The sequence below is a fragment of the Macrotis lagotis genome, chromosome 1 (genome assembly GCF_037893015.1).
Source record: "Macrotis lagotis isolate mMagLag1 chromosome 1, bilby.v1.9.chrom.fasta, whole genome shotgun sequence".
Lineage (NCBI taxonomy): Eukaryota > Metazoa > Chordata > Mammalia > Peramelemorphia > Peramelidae > Macrotis > Macrotis lagotis.
In genome coordinates, this window is record NC_133658.1 from 498,393,950 (window position 1) to 498,411,986 (window position 18,037).

At 33.2% G+C, this 18,037-nt stretch overlaps 1 protein-coding gene across 7 annotated transcripts in view; it reads left to right on the forward strand.

The window, feature by feature from the left end:
• JAM2 (junctional adhesion molecule 2) overlaps positions 1–18,037 on the forward strand; it is a 127,324-nt gene that overhangs the window by 78,560 nt on the left and 30,727 nt on the right. For 3 of the 7 annotated variants that reach the window (XM_074213926.1, XM_074213929.1, XM_074213928.1), the window contains exons 7-9: positions 10,628–10,753; positions 12,393–12,408; positions 13,332–13,374. In XM_074213926.1, coding sequence (XP_074070027.1) covers positions 10,628–10,753; positions 12,393–12,408; positions 13,332–13,374 — 185 coding nt within the window. The remainder of the gene's footprint in view (positions 1–10,627; positions 10,754–12,392; positions 12,409–13,331; positions 13,375–18,037) is intronic. The other 4 variants (XM_074213932.1, XM_074213931.1, XM_074213930.1 and 1 more) reach the window with 2 other exon arrangements.

Sequence of the window (18,037 nt, forward strand, 5' to 3'; positions counted from 1 at the left end):
GTCTTTTGCCCCTTTAATTGTTCAAATTCACTATATTTTTGTAAGATGTAGGGGTTTTTAAAAAATATTTCAAGAAAATTTAGGAGGTATGAATTTTTTTCTCTTCTTCACTTCCTTTTCAGTTTGAATAACTGGGATACAATGTGTGTTTAACCTAAAGTATGTGTGGTGATTAATAGAACTGATAACAAAGAAAAACTAGAGTGATATGCTAGTTATCTAGTCCAAACCACTTTTTAGATAAAATGAAAACTGGGAGCCAGAGAAACAAGGCTAAAAAGTGGTAAGTGACAATGCCAGGTTCTGGATATACACACTTTTCCTACTACGCCATGCTTCCTCAGGAGATTTTCAAACTAAGAGCTATTGGGTCAGGAGTTCAATATTTGGTCCTGTAAATTCCTAGGAAATTTGTTTAGATATCATGACTGTCTTTGCAAGGATTACTACTTTGTTTTCTTCATTATCTTAAATTTTTTTCAGTAATATTGCAAACTATGTGATCAGTCTCAGTACACTAGCAAGGAACCATGGATATTTTTTCCAGATTTCTTGAGATAGTAACCTGAAGTGGTTAAAAAAAATCCATGAAATTATACCTAGGCCTTTCATACCTTGAGTCTTTTGACATGGGGAAATGCAATTGGAGGGTTCATTCAGGATTATGCATTCATGAATGCATTATGAGCTCCCCAATATTTCTTTATTAACTATTTTTAAAGCACATATATGTTAAGAAAATATTTTTGAAAATCACAAAAACAACCTAAATACATTGGGGGGGGGGTTGCTCTGATTAATATACAGTGACTTTACTGAAACTTTACTCATACAATTGTTCTTACATTATTATTATTATTATTATTATTATTATTATTATTATTATTATTATTATTATTATTATTATTATTATTATTGGGTCTTTAAATTGAAACATAATGAATAAAGAAAAAAATCAAAAGTAAATAGCATTACAACTAATAAAATGTGAACTATTTTGCCCTTCTCCAGAGTAAACTGATTATGATTGCAGTTGCAACACTTTTGCAGCTGCAGTCATAAAGATGTATATATTGAGATTATGTATCCCACATATACACATGGAATGATAATGTAATATTTATAGGACATCTCTTCTACAACAGTCAAATATCCACAGTAAATACACCTGTGACTGGAACTAATTATCCTTTTGACTACCATAACTACTGCTACCACCATGATAGACCAATATGTGTGCGATTTTCAATGCTTAGATGTGGAAACTCACCTTATGAAATCACAGTATACTAAAAGTACTATGTCCATGTAAAATATGTACATAAATTACTTATTCCCATATTAGCCATCTCTGATGAAAACAGATAACGCCCCCAGTATTACTTCCTTAATATAAAACACTAATATAATCTACTACCCTAATTTTAAACATTAAAAACATATGGGGAAATTTAAGAATTCAAAAAAGAAATTACAAAAATCTATCAGAAGTTACAAGTAAAAACTATTTGTGTGACAGAGAATGACAAATGATCTACTATGTAAATTTTAGAATGAGCAGAAATAATCTAGAAGACCAGGATATTCTTCCCTCCAGTTTCAGCCTCATTTCCTTGAGTGTCCAATGCCCACAATTATCAAATTGTCTCTCTCTGTAATTGCATTATTAATCTTTTATTTTGCATGCTTCTTTACTCAGTAGATCAAATTTAGCAATAGTTTTATTAAAAGATATCTTTGTAAAGGATTAAGTTTTCTTGGGAGAATTGATATCAGAATAGAAAATACAGAAAAATACAGGGTCAGACACAATCTTGTAAAATGTGTTGGTTGTGTCTCATTTTTGCTGATTTCAAATGTTTTTCAATATGCCTGAGATTGATCCAAATTTCTTTTCTTTTCATCACCAGCAGCAACATCAACCAATTAACGGTGGTAGTCTCCTTGCATTCTTAAGTAAAAAACTTTGCTTTCTGTTTGTGAAGCACTGGGAATAACAAACTTTTCCAATGGAGAGTACATGATTCAGATATCTTAGTTTGGCCTCAATTTTCTTTCTATATTCTTAGATCATTTGCTGTTTTTCTCAATACCTTTTAATTATTGCTCAATTTTGAAATGACCCTTCAAAATGACCTCTGGACTTATATGACATTTTTTCTGGGCAAGGGAGAGAAGATTCCTCTCCTTATTGAATAAATCAGCTCCTTACTCAGTTTAAGACTTCATAAAGGCTGCCATGTCATTTAACATTAGCCAATTTAACCTTCTGAACCAGCTCATTTTTATACATGATTTATGGATAAAGCAGTAGCCTTATTATCTGATCTCAACTAAATCAGTTATTCAAAATTAGGAAAACAAACAAAATTGACAAAATTTATAACAACAGAAAGCATCTCCTCTTATAAAAATATAAGCAGTATCACCTTGTTAGTCCCCTATGATAGATAGCTTGCTCTTGTTTACCTTTTTATGCTTTTCTTAACTTTTATATTTATATTTCATATTTTCCATTCAACTCAGACCTTTCATCAGAAATGCTTAAATGCCCTCTGTTTAATTAAAGATCCATCCTCCACCTATAGAATTGTATTTAGTTTTGCTGGGTAGCTTCTTTGCCTTCTAGATCTACACATTCCAAGTTCTCTGATTTTTTAAAAAAATGTTGTTGCTGTTCAGTCACATTCAGTCATATCCAACTCTTTGGGACCCCAATTGGTGTTTTCTTGGCAAAGATACTAGAGTGGTTTGCCATTTTCTTCTCCAGTTCATTTTACAAATGAGAAAACTGAGGCAAATAGGGTTAGGTGACTTGCTTAGGGTCACATAGTCTGAGGCCAGATTTGAATTCAAGAAGAGTCTTCTGACTCCAGCTCCAGCACCTAGCTGCCCTTTAAAATGGTATTTTAAAATATTAGTTACTAAATGTTGGATGATCCTGATTGAGGCTCCTCCAAACTTGTACTGTTTGACTTGACTGAAGTATTTCTGTTCTATTCTACTTCTCCTCCTACTCATCTAACTTCTTCCCAGCTAGATCTTCATCTAGTTGGTATATGATAACTGTGATCTCTCAGAAAGGATCTCTTCTTGGTACTCTTTCCTTCTCCCTCTATATTATTTTTCTGATATTATCATTTCCAGTGGATTAAATTGTCTTCTCTATGTTAATGATTCTCAGATCTATTTATCCAGTCCTAACATTTCTCTGGACCTTCAGTCTCATATTTTCACTTGTTTATTGAACATCTAGAATTGGTTGTTCTGGAGACATCTTAAATTTAATTTGTCAGAAATTGAATTCATAGTCTTTTTTCCCAAATCTTCCCCTTCTTTAGAACTCTCTAATTACTGTCATAGCCACCACCATCCTCCCAAGTAACCTAGGCTCAAAATCTAGGTGTCATCCTCAATCTGTCACTTACTCTAACCCACTTATTCATTTTCAATTTGTTGCCATATTGTTTCTAACTTTGTGTCATCTCTCCTACATCCCCTGGTCTCCTCTAACACTATCACCAACCTGAGCAATCCTTCATTAATTACTTCATTCTTAGGCTATTATACTACCCTGCTTAGCTGTTCATTCTGCCTATCCCCAACCCAGTTATCTTCCATTTATCTGTCAAATCATTTATCTGTCATTTATCTTCCTTAAAGTCTGACCCTGTCATCTCTATGTTCATTTGGCTTCAGGTTTAAATATAGAATTGTCTGTTTAGCTTTTAAAATTCATCATAGGGGGCAGCTAGGTGGCGGGGAGCAGCTAGATGGCACAGTGGATAGAGCACCAGCCCTGGAGTCAGGAGTACCTGAGTTCAGATCCGGTCTCAGATAATTAATAATTTCCTGGCTGTGTGGCCTTGGGCAAGCCACTTAGCCCTATTTGCCTTGCAAAAACCTAAAAAAAAAAATTCATCACAAACTGGCTACTTGCACCCTATCCAGTTTTCTTATACCTTACTCTCCTCTATATATTCTCTGATCTATTGATACTGATATCTTGCTGTTCTTCCCAGATAACTTTCCATTGCCTGACTTTTTATGCATTTTCATTGTCTCTCATGACTAAAAACTCTCTCCCTTCACAAACTACTCCTAGCTACTCTGGTAGCTTCAAGTCTCAACTAAAGTTTCATCTTCTACAAGAAGCCTTTCCCAGTCCCCCTTGATTAATGTTAGTGCTTTCCCTCCAAATTTATCTCCATTTTATATTGATTTGTTTTTATTTTTATTTTTTTGTTTTTTGCAAGGCAAATCGGGTTAAGTGGCTTGCCCAAGGCCACACACCTAGGTCATTATTAAGTGTCTGAGATCGGATTTGAACTCAAGTACTCCTGACCCCAGGGCCAGTGCTTTATCCACTGCACCACCTAGCTGCCTCCCATTTTATATTGTATATATTCTTGGCTCACCCATTTGTCTTTGAACTTCTTGACAGCAGGGATTACTCTTTTATTTTCTTTGTTTTCCCAGCGCTTAGCACTGCCTGTGATTTTAATAGGTGTTTAATAAATGCTTCTTGACTTGATTTTCTACATATTATATAAAGTTTTGATTTCAACCTCATTTCTACTATGCTGCTTTCTGGTTTTTCCAGTAGTTTATTTTAAATAGTGAGCTTTTTGCTGATAGCTAAAACACTAGTTTTGAATGTTGTATGCCTAATCTATTTCACTGATTTACTTCTTTATTTTTTAACCAGTATCAAATCATTTTGATGATTATTGCTTTGTAGTATATATTTTGAGATCCATATGCCACCTACTTTCCCATTTTTTTTCATTATTTTTCTTGAATTAATGGAGTAACCTATTTACTAACAGAAAGGTGATTAGACTCACAGTACAAAATAAAACATACTTTTGGACATGGTTAATATAGAAATTTGTTTTAAGTATATATATATACATATATTTGATATGAGAAGCTTGGAGTTGCTGGGGTTTTTTTTCTTTTGAAAGGATAAGGAAAGGTGAGAAAATAAATGCTTAGGTAGTTGACACATTCCTCTACTCTCCCCTCCTTAAAGAGCCCTGTTGACAGCAAGCAAATAGTCTCAGGTGACTGCCAAGTGTGAAGTATTACTAGGTGAACCTTTCTATGTCCTTAATGACCAGGAATCCCTGTTAACCCAGATAGAAGCTACCAGGAAGCTGAATGAAGGTTAGTGCAAGGCCCAATGCTGTTCTGGAGATGGCTTTTGTCACTTTTTAGGGGAAACTACCCTAATAGAAAATACCCTAAATAGGAGAGGAAAACCCTGATAGATATTGGTTCTCTTTCATACACCCTATGGTGTCATGATCTTAAAGAGCTTTTAAAGGATCTTCCACCATGTAGATCTTTTAGAGATTTTACTGGACAACCCCACCCTTACCCACCCTGAAATAAGCAGTACCAAAGGGAAAAAGAAAAATGATGACCGGGTCCCTTAAAGGAATTCCCAAAAAGAAAATGAAAAGAAGAGAAAAATCAAAAAGAGCAAAACCCCCAAACCTAGGTTTTTCCAGCCCTCTTCTCCCTCTTCTCTTTAGAAAGTCTGAGTCTCACAACTCTATCTAGTCATATTGCCAAATTTTTGCACCTTACAGTGAGTCTCCTTAAGATGATGCTGATGAGCCAGAACAGCACTAGTGACATTAAATCTAGAAGCCAGATGATGACACTTCCAACACTGTCAGCAACTCATTGTCATGCATCAGGATTGTCTGTAATAATATGAGAGGTGTTTTTTTAGCCAGTGCAAACCATTAAGCAATGAAAAATTTTCCATGATACAATGGTAGAAAATAGAATCCCTTTTTCTTCCCTTTTTTACATCTCAAAACTCATCCTCTATTCTAGTCTCCCTGGACACTATGTTTTTTCATATACCTGCCAATTTTTCATATTTAAATAGTTTCCCTGGTTTTTGTTTTTGTGTTTCATGAAAAGGTTGGTCTGTTCACTAAAGCCAATCTGTCCAAATGTGCCTTTGTTCCCACTTATCCAGCCCCATCTTTTCTAGCTAATTGCTCCTACTATTAACCTTTTAATTTTTCATCTTTAGGCTTTTTCTTCAGAGAGATTTTGTTCCTGCTGCCTAGAAACATGCCCATATCTCCTCCATGTTTAAAAATACCCTCCCAAGGTCCTACCATCATCTCAAGTTTTTATCCCATACTTCTCTTTCTTAGAGAAATCTGCCTATTCTTATAACCTCCACTTCCTTTCATTCACTTCCCAGTCTTCTGAAATCTGGTTTGTGACTTCATCACTCAATTGAATCACTCTCTCCAACATTACTCATGATCTCCTGGCACCAAATCAGATGGCCTTTTCCCAATCTTCCTCCTTGACCTCCTATAGCCTTTGTCACTGTTGACTATCATCTCATCTTGTCTATTTTATTCTCTGGGTTTTCATGGCAAAACTCCAATCTTGTTTCTCTTCCTGCCTATCCAAGCTCTCTCTCTCTCAATTTCTTCTGCTATATCATTAATAATATCATGTCTTATAACTATGAGTGCACTCCAAGACTCTGAGTTAGTTTCTTTTTTTCTCCCCTCTTTATACTTTGCCTCTTGATGACCTCTTTATTTCCCACAGATTTAAATATCTTCTCTATTAGACCACTCTCAAATTTTCATTTCCAGAATGAGTATTTGTCCTAAGGTCTAAGGCAGCTTATAGTATTGTAAATAATTTCCCCTTTCATTCTCATTTCTCTTATTTTCCTTTTTATGTTGAGGAAAATCTCAGCACCCTCATTCCTCAACTTTCACCCTCAATTCCTTATTCTCATTTATCATATCCAATAGGTAGACATATTTTATTTCTATATCACTCACATTTGTCTCAGTCAACACAGCCGCTATCATGGCATAGGCCCTAATTACCTTTTAAATGGACTATTACAACAGTCTCATTGGTATCCTTGACTCAATACTCTCCCCTCTCCATTTCATCCTTTACACTTCTCCCAAATTGATTTCCCTTAAGTGCAGATCTGACCATATCACTCCCCAATGCTCAAACAACTCAAGTGATTTCCAATTGTCTTTGGGATATAAACTCCTCTGTTTGGCTTTTAAAGCTACTTATCATCTATCTTATCTTTCCAGATTTATTTTGTGATGTTTCTCTTCATGTTCTCCAGTATTCTTACTGTTTCTAACACAAGATACTTTATCTCTTTTCTCTTTTTCTTTTCATGGATTATTCCCTCATACTTTGTGAAAAGCCTTCCCATAGCTCCTAGTGCCATTCCTCAAATCTTGCATTTATGTGGGAAGAAGGTTGACTATGAAGAAAAAACTGATTCTAATATCTGTTTCTTGCATTTATTAGTGGGGTGACTCTGGGCAAATCAATTAACTTCAATGAACTTCAGTTTCTTCATTTATAAAAAAGATCAAATTGTATTATCTACTCTCATAGGGTTATTAGAAGTAAAAAATATTTTATTTAATTGTATCCCACTGCTCATGACCCAGTGGACCAACTGTCCATGGAATTTTCTTGCCAAAGATTCTGGAATGGTTGTCATTTCCTTCTTCAGTTTTTTGCAGGCAGAGGTTAAGTGACTTGCCCAGGATCACCCAGCTAGTAAGTATCTGAGATTAGATTTGAATTCTGGTCTTTCTAACTCCACCTACTTCTACCTACTTCATTACCTAGCTCTCCCTCCCACCATATTCCTCAACATAAAATATAAGCTGTTAATATTTTCAGATGTTTCCTAGAGGGAATAGGTATTCCAATAGGGGGAAAAAATAGGTATGGGAACAAGAAACCTAAAATTTTAGTTCTCTAAAGTTTTGAATTGACTTTGGCTAAATTGTTGAACTTTTCTGGACTTAATATTAATCTTTATTAAACTTTTTCTATGTTCTAAGCATTGTGCTAAGGTCTAGGGATACTAAGAAAGAAACAAAAACAAAAACAAAAACAAACAACTCCTGATTTAAGTTCCTGTTTTGCAATTTTTTTTTCTTACTTTGTTTCTAGCTTGTTAAATAGCCATCTAGTGGAAGGCAATATGGTAAAGTATGGCTCAGCCGCATCTCTGATACCTACTTTCTGTGTAACCCTTAAGCAAGTCAATCTTCAGGTAGTTTAAGACTACAAGGTCCAAAGAATGTGACATTGATACAAAGTTTCCTCACCTAAAAAATCCCTATTAAATTAAATTAAATATTAACTAAATTAAATCAATTAAATCAAATATCTTGTCCCTATTCCTATCTTCCTGAAAGATAAGATTATTAAGGAGTAACATTTTTACTACTAAATATTCCCTATTAATTTAATTTCTATATTCCATTGAAAAATTTATATCAACAAATACATTTCAAATGTATGTGTTTGAATAAGTAATAGGAAATTCTATAAATATTTTCTTTAAACATGTACTTAATATGGACTTAAATTTATAGCACAAATATTAGAAAGCATATCATGGTTTTAAAAAAAATGAAATTTAGAAATAATTGCAAATGTCAATTGCTCATGGGTAGGCTGAGCTAATAAAATAAAAAGGATAATTCTACTTAAATTAAATGGTTTATCAGTGCCATACCAATTAAACTTCCAAAAAATTACTTTATTGAGCTAGAAAAATAGTAACTAAATTCATATGGAAGAACAAAAGGTCAAGAACATCAAAAATGCAAAGGAAGGTGGCCTAGTCATACTAAATAAAAATTATGTGAGAAAGCATCAGTCATCAAAACAGTTTGGTACTGGCTAAGAAATAGTGGTTGATCAGTGGAATAGACTAGGTACAAAAGAAATAGTAGTAAATGACTATGGTAATCTGTTTTTTGATAAACTCAAAAGATTCCAACTTCAATGATAAGAACTCACTTTTTGATAAAAAAAAAAAAAAACTTCTGGGAAATATTTGGCAAAAACTAGGCTGAGACCAACATTTCACACCCAATACCAAGATAAGGTTGAAATGGGGAGAGGATTTAGACATAAGAGGTGATAACATAAACCCATTAGGAAAACAAGGACTGTTTATAGGTCAGATATATGGAATGGGGAGTAATTTGTGACCAAAGAAGAGCTAAAGAACATTAAAAAAGGCAAAATGGATAATTTTGATTGCATTATTATTTTTTTTGCTGGACAATGGGGTTGAGAGACTTACCCAAAGTCAACCAATTTGTAAGTATCAGGTACCCTGTCTCTAGGGCAAGTACTCTATCCACTGGGCCACCTAGCTGCTCCCTTAATTACATTAAATTGAAAAGGTTTTGTACAAATAAAGCCAATGCTACCAAAATTAAAAGGAATGTGATAATTTGGGAAACAATTTTTACAACTAGTGTTTGTGACAAAGGATTCATTTCTAAAAGAGACCTGAGTTAAATTTATAAGAATATGTCATTCCCTAGTTAATAAATGGTAAAAAGATATGAAAAGACAATTCTCAGATGAAGAATTTAAAATTAAATATAGTCATGTGAAAAAACCCTCTAAATCATTATTAATTAGAGAAATACAAATTAAAACAATGTTGAGGTACCATCTCACATCTATCAGACTGACCAATATGACTAAAAAGGAAAATGATCAATGTTTGAGGGCATGTGGGAAAACTGAGATACTAATGCAATGCTGGTAGAGTTGTGAATTGATCCAACCTTTCTGAAGCATAATTTGGAATTATAACTAAAGGGCAATAAAACTGTACATCCCTTTGATCCAACAATACCATTACTAGGTCTGTATCCTAAAGAAATCATGAAAAAGAGTAAAAATCCCACATGTACAAAAATATTTAGAGCAGCTCTTCTTGTAGTGGCAAAGAATTGGAAATTGAAGGAATGTCCATCAGCTGGGGAATGGCTGAATAAATTGTGCTATATGAATGTGATGGAATATTATTGTTCTATAAGAAATCCTGAGAGACAGGACTTCAGAATAGCCTGGAAAAACTTATATGAACTGATGCAGAATAAAGTGAGCAGAACTAGAAGAACCTAATACACACTAACAGCAACATTGGGTGATGAAATCAAAGACAATTCTAAAAGACTTGTGATGGAAAATACCATCCAGATCCAGAGAAGGAACTATGGAGTTTAAATGCAAACCAAAACTTACTATCTTCTATTTTCAAAGTTTTCCTATGTATTATGTCTTTTTTTTCCTCTCTAATTTTTTTTTCTTCCATTTGAATTTGATTCTTCTTTCACATGATGGATATGGTTCTATGTTTAGCATATTATTCATGTAGAGTCTATATTAGATTATTTTCTGGCAAGGGGAGTAGGGAGGGAAAGGAAAGAAGGAGAAAATGTAAAACTCAAAACCTTGCCAAAAAATGATTGTTGAAAACTATTATGGCCTGTATTTGGTAAAATAAATAAATAAAATGTTTAAATTTTTTTAAACTGGGGATTTAAGAAATTTTTCCCATTGAAAGGTGAATTTTCTCAAGCTAATAGGTATTACAGTCAACTCAAATGGAAAATATCCTAGATTTCAATCTTTATCACAATTTTTATGGTTAAAACCCATAAAATATTTTTCTGTAATATTTCTGAAACAATTTGGAACCAATTTATAGAGATTAAAAAGTTGAACAAAAATAGTTTCACATTAATCAGTTTATATTGAATTTATGTAGTTTTTATTTTCATTCTAGATGACCTCAATCTAAATGGTATCTTAGGAGCTGTAATAACTGTGGCCTTATTGATTTTATTTTGTGGCCTTGGAGCTTGTTATGCTCAGAAAAAAGGTTACTTTACAAGTAAGTAAAATTCTCCTATAATTTCCTATCTAAATAAGATGCTGTTTCTTCTAAAAAATCATTATGGGTTGTGAATTTGTCTTCTGAAATAGCAAATGTCATTAGAGTAGCTTGGGTATACAATGGAGAAACTAGACAAATAATGATGAGAGAAATATTAGCTAGAAATAAATTTGAAAGATATAGATTTGTACTTGGTTATTAGATGTGATCTATTTAAAAGAATGTTTTTGAGGATAAAAATTGTTTATGTTGACATTAAAATCCAAAATCCAAAAATCCAAAAATTCAAAAAATCCAAAATCCAAAAATACCTTATTAGGGGAAGACAGTAAGATATTTAGTATATTTTTTTTAAAAAGCAATATGCACGGGGCAGCTAAGTGGCATAGTGGATAAAGCACCGGCCTTGGAGTCAGGAGTACCTGGGTTCAAATCCGATCTTAGACATTTAATAATTACCTAGCTGTGTGGCCTTGGGCAAGCCACTTAACCCCATTTGCCTTGCAAAAAAAAAAACCCTAAAAAAAAAAGCAATATGCACTATAGTAAACAAAAATTAGTCAACATCCAAAGACACTATTAAATTGTTTGTTACACTAAAGTAGTCCTGAAATTGTGATAATTTTTCTTTAACTTTGGTAACATGTAGTTCCAAATACTATTCTATAGCATAGTATGAGTAAATAATTTTCAAGAAATAGGAAGGCATAAAGTACAAAATATGCTTGCCTATGTAAACTTACTTACTCTTGGAGATAGTATGAAAGTTAGATAAAATATATCTAGAAACTTGGTACAATATGGCAAGTACCACTATTATCACTATTACCACTACCCTTCTTTAAGACTGTATATACCAAGAGGAAAATTGTTTTTGCAGTTTCAAAAAAGTCCTTTGGAGTTGATGTTTGAAAGATACATTACTGAATTGCCTTCTCTCTGAATAGAGGTGTTATAAATAATTTGGAGGTTTGCTGTGTAAATGTTATTGTACAATGAACTTTTGCTTTCTGGGAACTGAGGCTTTAAGAATGTTTTAAATAGAAAACAAATCCAAATTTAAATGAATTATCATCATGATGATAACACACTGAGAAGTGTAAAGGAATGTTATTGCAAGTGAGTGTTATTAAGCCGTTATATCATACCAAAATTGACTTGCAAAGTATCCAAAAGCGAACCAATACAATCTAATAAAAGTGATCTGACTCCACCTACTGGATATTAGTGAAATTATATGTTTAAAAAAAATTGGTGTTTCTACAAATTATTTTATCTTTGTAGTCTTTAACCCTAAATTAAATCCTGAAATGACTAAAGAGGGTATGGTACTAAACAATAATGATGGGAAAATGATTCATATAAAGTTTATCAAGATCATTAACTAACTGAACTCTTTGGAAAGCTGACATGCTTATGAAATCATTCACTATTTGCAATGAGCAAAAGTTCATTTTCCAACTTATCCCTTTTCTTAATGTTCCATTTTGAAAATAAAATGCCAGGTTTTGAAGAAGATAAGAAGATACACTGTATTTCAAATGAAAGTTTGTAAGAAGTCATATTTTGTTTCATATTAACCAATATCATCCTGAATTTTCAATTGCATTAATGATGTACACTTATCTTTTTGTAGAAGAAAACTCCTATCAGTAAGTATGAGTCTTTTAAAAAGTTTGGGACTTTCCTTTTCTTAGCAAATCATTTTCAGAATATTAGGTTATAAAAAGCATGAAATATGGTTATTTAATCTAAGGTTAATTCCCTTAAGAGTTAGCAAAAAATTAGACTAATGCTTTCTAACCTATATGTTTAATATCTACACAGTAGGTGCAATTATGCTTAAGTCCTATCATCCCATAACTTGATATAGTCAGTCAATGAGAACAATAGATATAACCAACAGAAGGCTTGATGTTTTGACACTAAATCATTCAACAAATATTTATTAAATAACTGCCATGTATAAAATGCTGACATAAACTGGGAATATAAAGAAAAAAAAAATACCAATTCTTAAAGAATTTATATTCTATTGGAATATATATATTTCTATAACTTTTTAAAAAATCTTCAATGCAGTGTTTTTATCCTAATTACTATATTGTATTTAATTGTCTTTATTGATGTTATATTGAATATACATTCCAGCTATCTTGACATAAAATTTGAACTCTATTTCCAAATGTATACATTTTGTATGAATTTCATTTTTATGAAATGGTGAATTAATGTTCACATATACACACAAATATACCTACATACTTTTTTTAAATGTCCCCAATGTTTCATAATATCAAGTCCTTGGATATCAATAATACTGACTTAGGTGTTCAGTGCTTGTGAATAAAATTGCACACATACTGATGTTTCATTGCAATGCCACTATCTAAAGAAATATCATTAAATTAAAATCAAGACTGATTTTTTTCTTTTTAACCAAGATAACTTGGGCATAACAACTAACCAAAAATAACCAAAAAAATGATGAATGCTTCAAAATGCTAGTTTAAAATTTCAGAATCAAGAAGTTGTAATTTAATTAATAATATACCTTCCATGTCTCCCTAAATAGGAAGAACAATTCGGACTCTAAAGCTGCTAATATGAGTGAATGTGTAAGTACTTTTTCAAATATGTTTTTAGATAGAAATATATTAAGATGGGGAGAGCTATAAAAGAGATAAATTTTATTTTCTCCATTAAATCTATCAAATACCAATTGTCCATTTTCCTTTTATCCTAAGATAAAAGCTTAGTTTTTTAAATGTAAAAGTATCTTTGATAATATATCAATGAAATAGTTTTGTTGAGCACAGAAAACTGACCAAACCATTTGATGTAATTTCTGCATATGCTTACTAGAATAAAAAAGAGAAGACAAACTTAATTCTCTACACTATGTGGAGTGTGCTGGCATATTGTTCTCCAATTCCAAAGAAAACTAAGAGGAAATAGATTCAAGTTATCAAGTCATTAATTTTTATAAAATAATAAAAATCACAGAATCAGAAGTGAATTCAGTGACTTCAAAAACCATTTAATCCAACCTCTTTCTAGCTTCCATGTCATAACTTTCAGTGATGGTGAATGCACTATCATATCATACAATCCATTCTACTTTTAGATGGCTCTAATAATTTGGGAGTATTAGCTTTAGAATCTTAGATTCTGCATTTGTTAATTTGGTAGCTATACCCATTTGCAAGCTGGCCCCAGTCTATCTATTCCCAGACTGATTGCAACACATGACTCCCCTTTATAGATGGTGGGTTCCAGAGAAATAAGCTTATTTTTCATTCCTGTACTAAAAGGGCATTCCAATTTCCATCTCAGTGCCATGGCAAAGGGATTCCTGCAATACCCAGAATGTCCTCCTTCCTTACCTCTGCCTCTTGAAATCCACATGTCCCTTCAAAACTTATCTTCTAACCCCCAAGTCTTTTTCTCCACCTGAAACTACTTTTTCAACCTCGATTTGAAGACCTTTACTGAAGGAAAACTCAATACCTTCTCAGAAGCAATATGTTCCATTTTTGGATGAGTATTAGGAAGATTTTCCTTAACATTAAGCCTAAACTTACTTGTAGCTTCTACCCATTGCTTCTAATCCAGCCAATAAGATAACTTAATAAACTAATTGAACATGAACTATGGGCTGGAGATACAAAAAAAGAAGCAAAATAATCTTTGCCTTCAAGTAGTTCATAATCTTAAGGGGGGAAACCACAAGCAAACAATATATGTAAATAAGCTATATGCAGAATAAATTGGAAATTATTGAGTGGAAAGGCATTGGAATTAGGAGGGGTTGAGAAAGGGATGGGATTTTAATTGGGACTTAAAGAAAGGCAGAAAATTTAGAAGTTGAAGATAAGAAAGAAGAGCTTCCAGGCACAGGGGGATAACCAGAGAAAATCTCTAGAACTCAGCTATGAAGTTCTTTGTTCATAAAACAGCAAAAAGGTCAGTGTCAAGGAATACATGACAGGAAGGAAGTATTAACTATAAGCATAGAAGGAAGACATCCAAGTTATAAAGAGTTTTGAATGCTAGAGTATTTTTGCTATTTGGTACTAGAAGGAATAGTAAGTCACTGGAATTTATTTAGGATGAGGATGACATTGTTGGACCTACACTTTAGGAAAATCACTTTGGTGACTGAGTGGAGGATGGATTGGAGTGGAAAGAGATTTGAGGTAAACAGATCTAACAGCAGGTTATTTTAATAGTCCTGGCATGATAATGACTTGCACCAAGGTAGTGACTATGTCAGAAAAGAGAAGAGGTTCTATTCAAGATGTATTGCAAAGGTTAAGTCAACTGATTTTACCAATAGATTGGATATAAGGGATAAGTGATAATAAGAAATTGAAGATGACTCCTTAAATTGAGAGCCTGAGAGACTGGGAAGATGGTGACACCCTCAACATGGGGAGAAGGGGTTAGAGGAAAATTTAATGAGTTTTATAATCAGTTTCTAACATAGTGATCTTAAGATGTCTACTGAACATCTCATTTGAGATGTTTGAAAGGCAATTGGAGATGTAAAATAGGTCAGCAAGGAGATTAGGATAGGATAGATAGATTTGATAATCATTGGCAGTGAATTTGTATAGAAGGGAAGAAAAAAGGATTTAGGACTTGCTAGACATATAACTAGAAAACATGACCTAGGGGGCAGCTAGGTGGTAAAGTGGATAGAACACCAGCCCTGGAGTTAAGAGGACCTGGGTTCAGATTTGGTCTCAAACACTTAATAATTACCTAGCTGTGTGACCTCGGGCAAGTCACTTAACCCCATTGTCTTAAATTTATAAAGAAAATTTTAAAAAGCATGATCCAGATGAGGATCTAGCAAAGAAATCTCTGAAAGGAGATGAATCAGGCAGGAGGAGAACTAGGAAAGAGTAGTTCTAAAAACCTAGGGAGAAGAAAATATCAAGGAGAAGAGAATGATCAACAAGGTCAAAAGCTGCTGAGAAGTCAAGAATGAGAATTGATAAAAAAAAATCATTGAATTTGTTAATTAAAGTATCATTGGTAACTTTGGAGAAAGCAATTGCAGTGGAATGATGAAGTCAAAAATCAGATTGTAAGGTGTTAAGAAGAAAATGAGAGAAAACCTGGGAAGACTTGTAAAAACCAAAGCAAAGTGAGCAGAACTAGAAAAACAATCTACAATGTTGTACAATATTGAAAAATATCATAAAAATAACCAACTTTGAAAAACTTAGTAATTGATCCATAAAATGACACACAATTGCAAAAGACTCATGATGAAACATGATATCCACTCCCAGATAGAGAGCTGATAGACTTATCAAATTGATTCAAGCATAATTTTTCTTTCTCTTTTCTTGCTTCATTTTTTTGGTGGCATGGAGAGGAAACATATGGAAATTTGTTTTACATGACTATACATATTTTGTTTATTTGCCTTTTCGTTGAATGGGGAAGATATGAAAGAGAGAAAATTTGGAACTGAAGAAAAAATAAAAAATCCTCTTTTGAAAAAAATTATAATTTTTTAAAGATAAAAAACTGAGAGGAGAGTAAGTAGAGGCATCTGTTATAGATGGTCCTCTCTAAGAGTTTCTCTACAAAAAGTACAAGAAATATAGAACAATAACCAATGGGGATGAAAATATCAGGTAAAGGTTTTTTGAGAGTGTTTTGCTTTTTTTTAGGATAGCAGAGACATAGGTTTAACTGTAGACAGTAAGAAGGCAGCCAACAGACAAGGAGAATGGAGTGGAGGGGGAATGACAGAGAGGACAATCTAATGGAAGAGATAGAAAGCAATAAGATCACTTGTGCAGGTAGAGGAATTTGCCTTGATAAGAAGTAGAGCCACCTCTTTATTTAGAACAGGGATGAAGGAAGAAATGTTAGAAGAGGCACCTGAATGATATGAAATAAAGAAGAAACTTGTGGCAATTGTCCTCAGCTTTTTTCTTTAAAATATGATACAAAGTTCTCAGCTGAGGAGATGAGAAGAAAAGCCATGGGTAGTTTGAGGAGGGATGAAAAGATTTGGAAGAGCCAAAAGTGGAAGGTGAAATAGTGAGTTGATTAGGGACATGTGGAAAGATTGCCTAGCACCATTAAAAGGTTCAATTGATAATATAACATAATATAAATTTGTTTTGGATCCAGGCTTAATGATTCTATATTTTATTCATCCTTTTTCCTCATTGAGTAGAGTCTAATTTCTCTCTCATGTAACAACCTTTCAAATATTTGAAGATGAATATTGTATTTTTCCATAAGAATTTTCTTCAGATTAAAAATATGTAGTCCCTTTAACCAATATAAAAAGGGTATGACCTCAAGGTCATTCACCATCTTTATTGAACAATCTTTACTTTATCAATATCCACCCTAAAATGTAGAACAAAATATATTATTCCATATTTGATCAGACCAGGACAGATATAGCAGGATTATTACTGATCTTGCCAAAGACAATAATCATCTCTTAAAATAGATCAAGATTCTTTTAGTTTTCTTCAATTCAACTAAAAAGTCATTCCCCAGGAAATTTTAAGGTCCTTGAGGACAAGGAATATTTCATTTTTGTCTTTGTATTCTTAGCACTTAGCACAGTGCTCTTCATCATTTGAATGTTTACAGAACCTTTACTGGGAAATTCTCCCCTTCCAGGGGAAAAGAAAAAGAAAAAAAAGTTATGACCATACCTCCTCCCAATCTAAGAGTTACCATATAGAAAAAAAGGAAAAAATATGAAGAATGACAAAAGAAATCCTAGACTTTCCCTCCTCCACTATGAAGAACCAAATCTTAAACCTAAAAAATCCAGCACACGTAGTAGATAATGCTGTATCTTTACAATTTATTAAGCATCTCCTGATGCAAGGTGGTGACAGTAAATCAATGATTTAGAGCAGTTCCAAGAATATCAGTGATATAGTACAGAAAATAGCACCATCAGTTCAATCACAAATGCTTCTCCTGATGTAAGGCAGTGCTGATGAATAGGAACCGTACCAGAAAACCTCAAGCTCATAGGGTTATATATGGCTAAATGGCTAAGAGATCATAAGCTTCTTGTATGAAATCTGTCTTGGAATCTTAAATTGATACCAAGGCTCTTCCTATGTCATCTCTCACTCAGTTTTCCCTGACCCTTCAAACCAGACTTCCTCCCTAAATGCTCCACTGAGGGAGAATACCAGATTTTTGCCACTTTAAAGGTTTCTTAGGGTGGCTACTCTCTTCTTCCACAAAAAAGATGGACAAAGACTGGAGCTCTCCTGC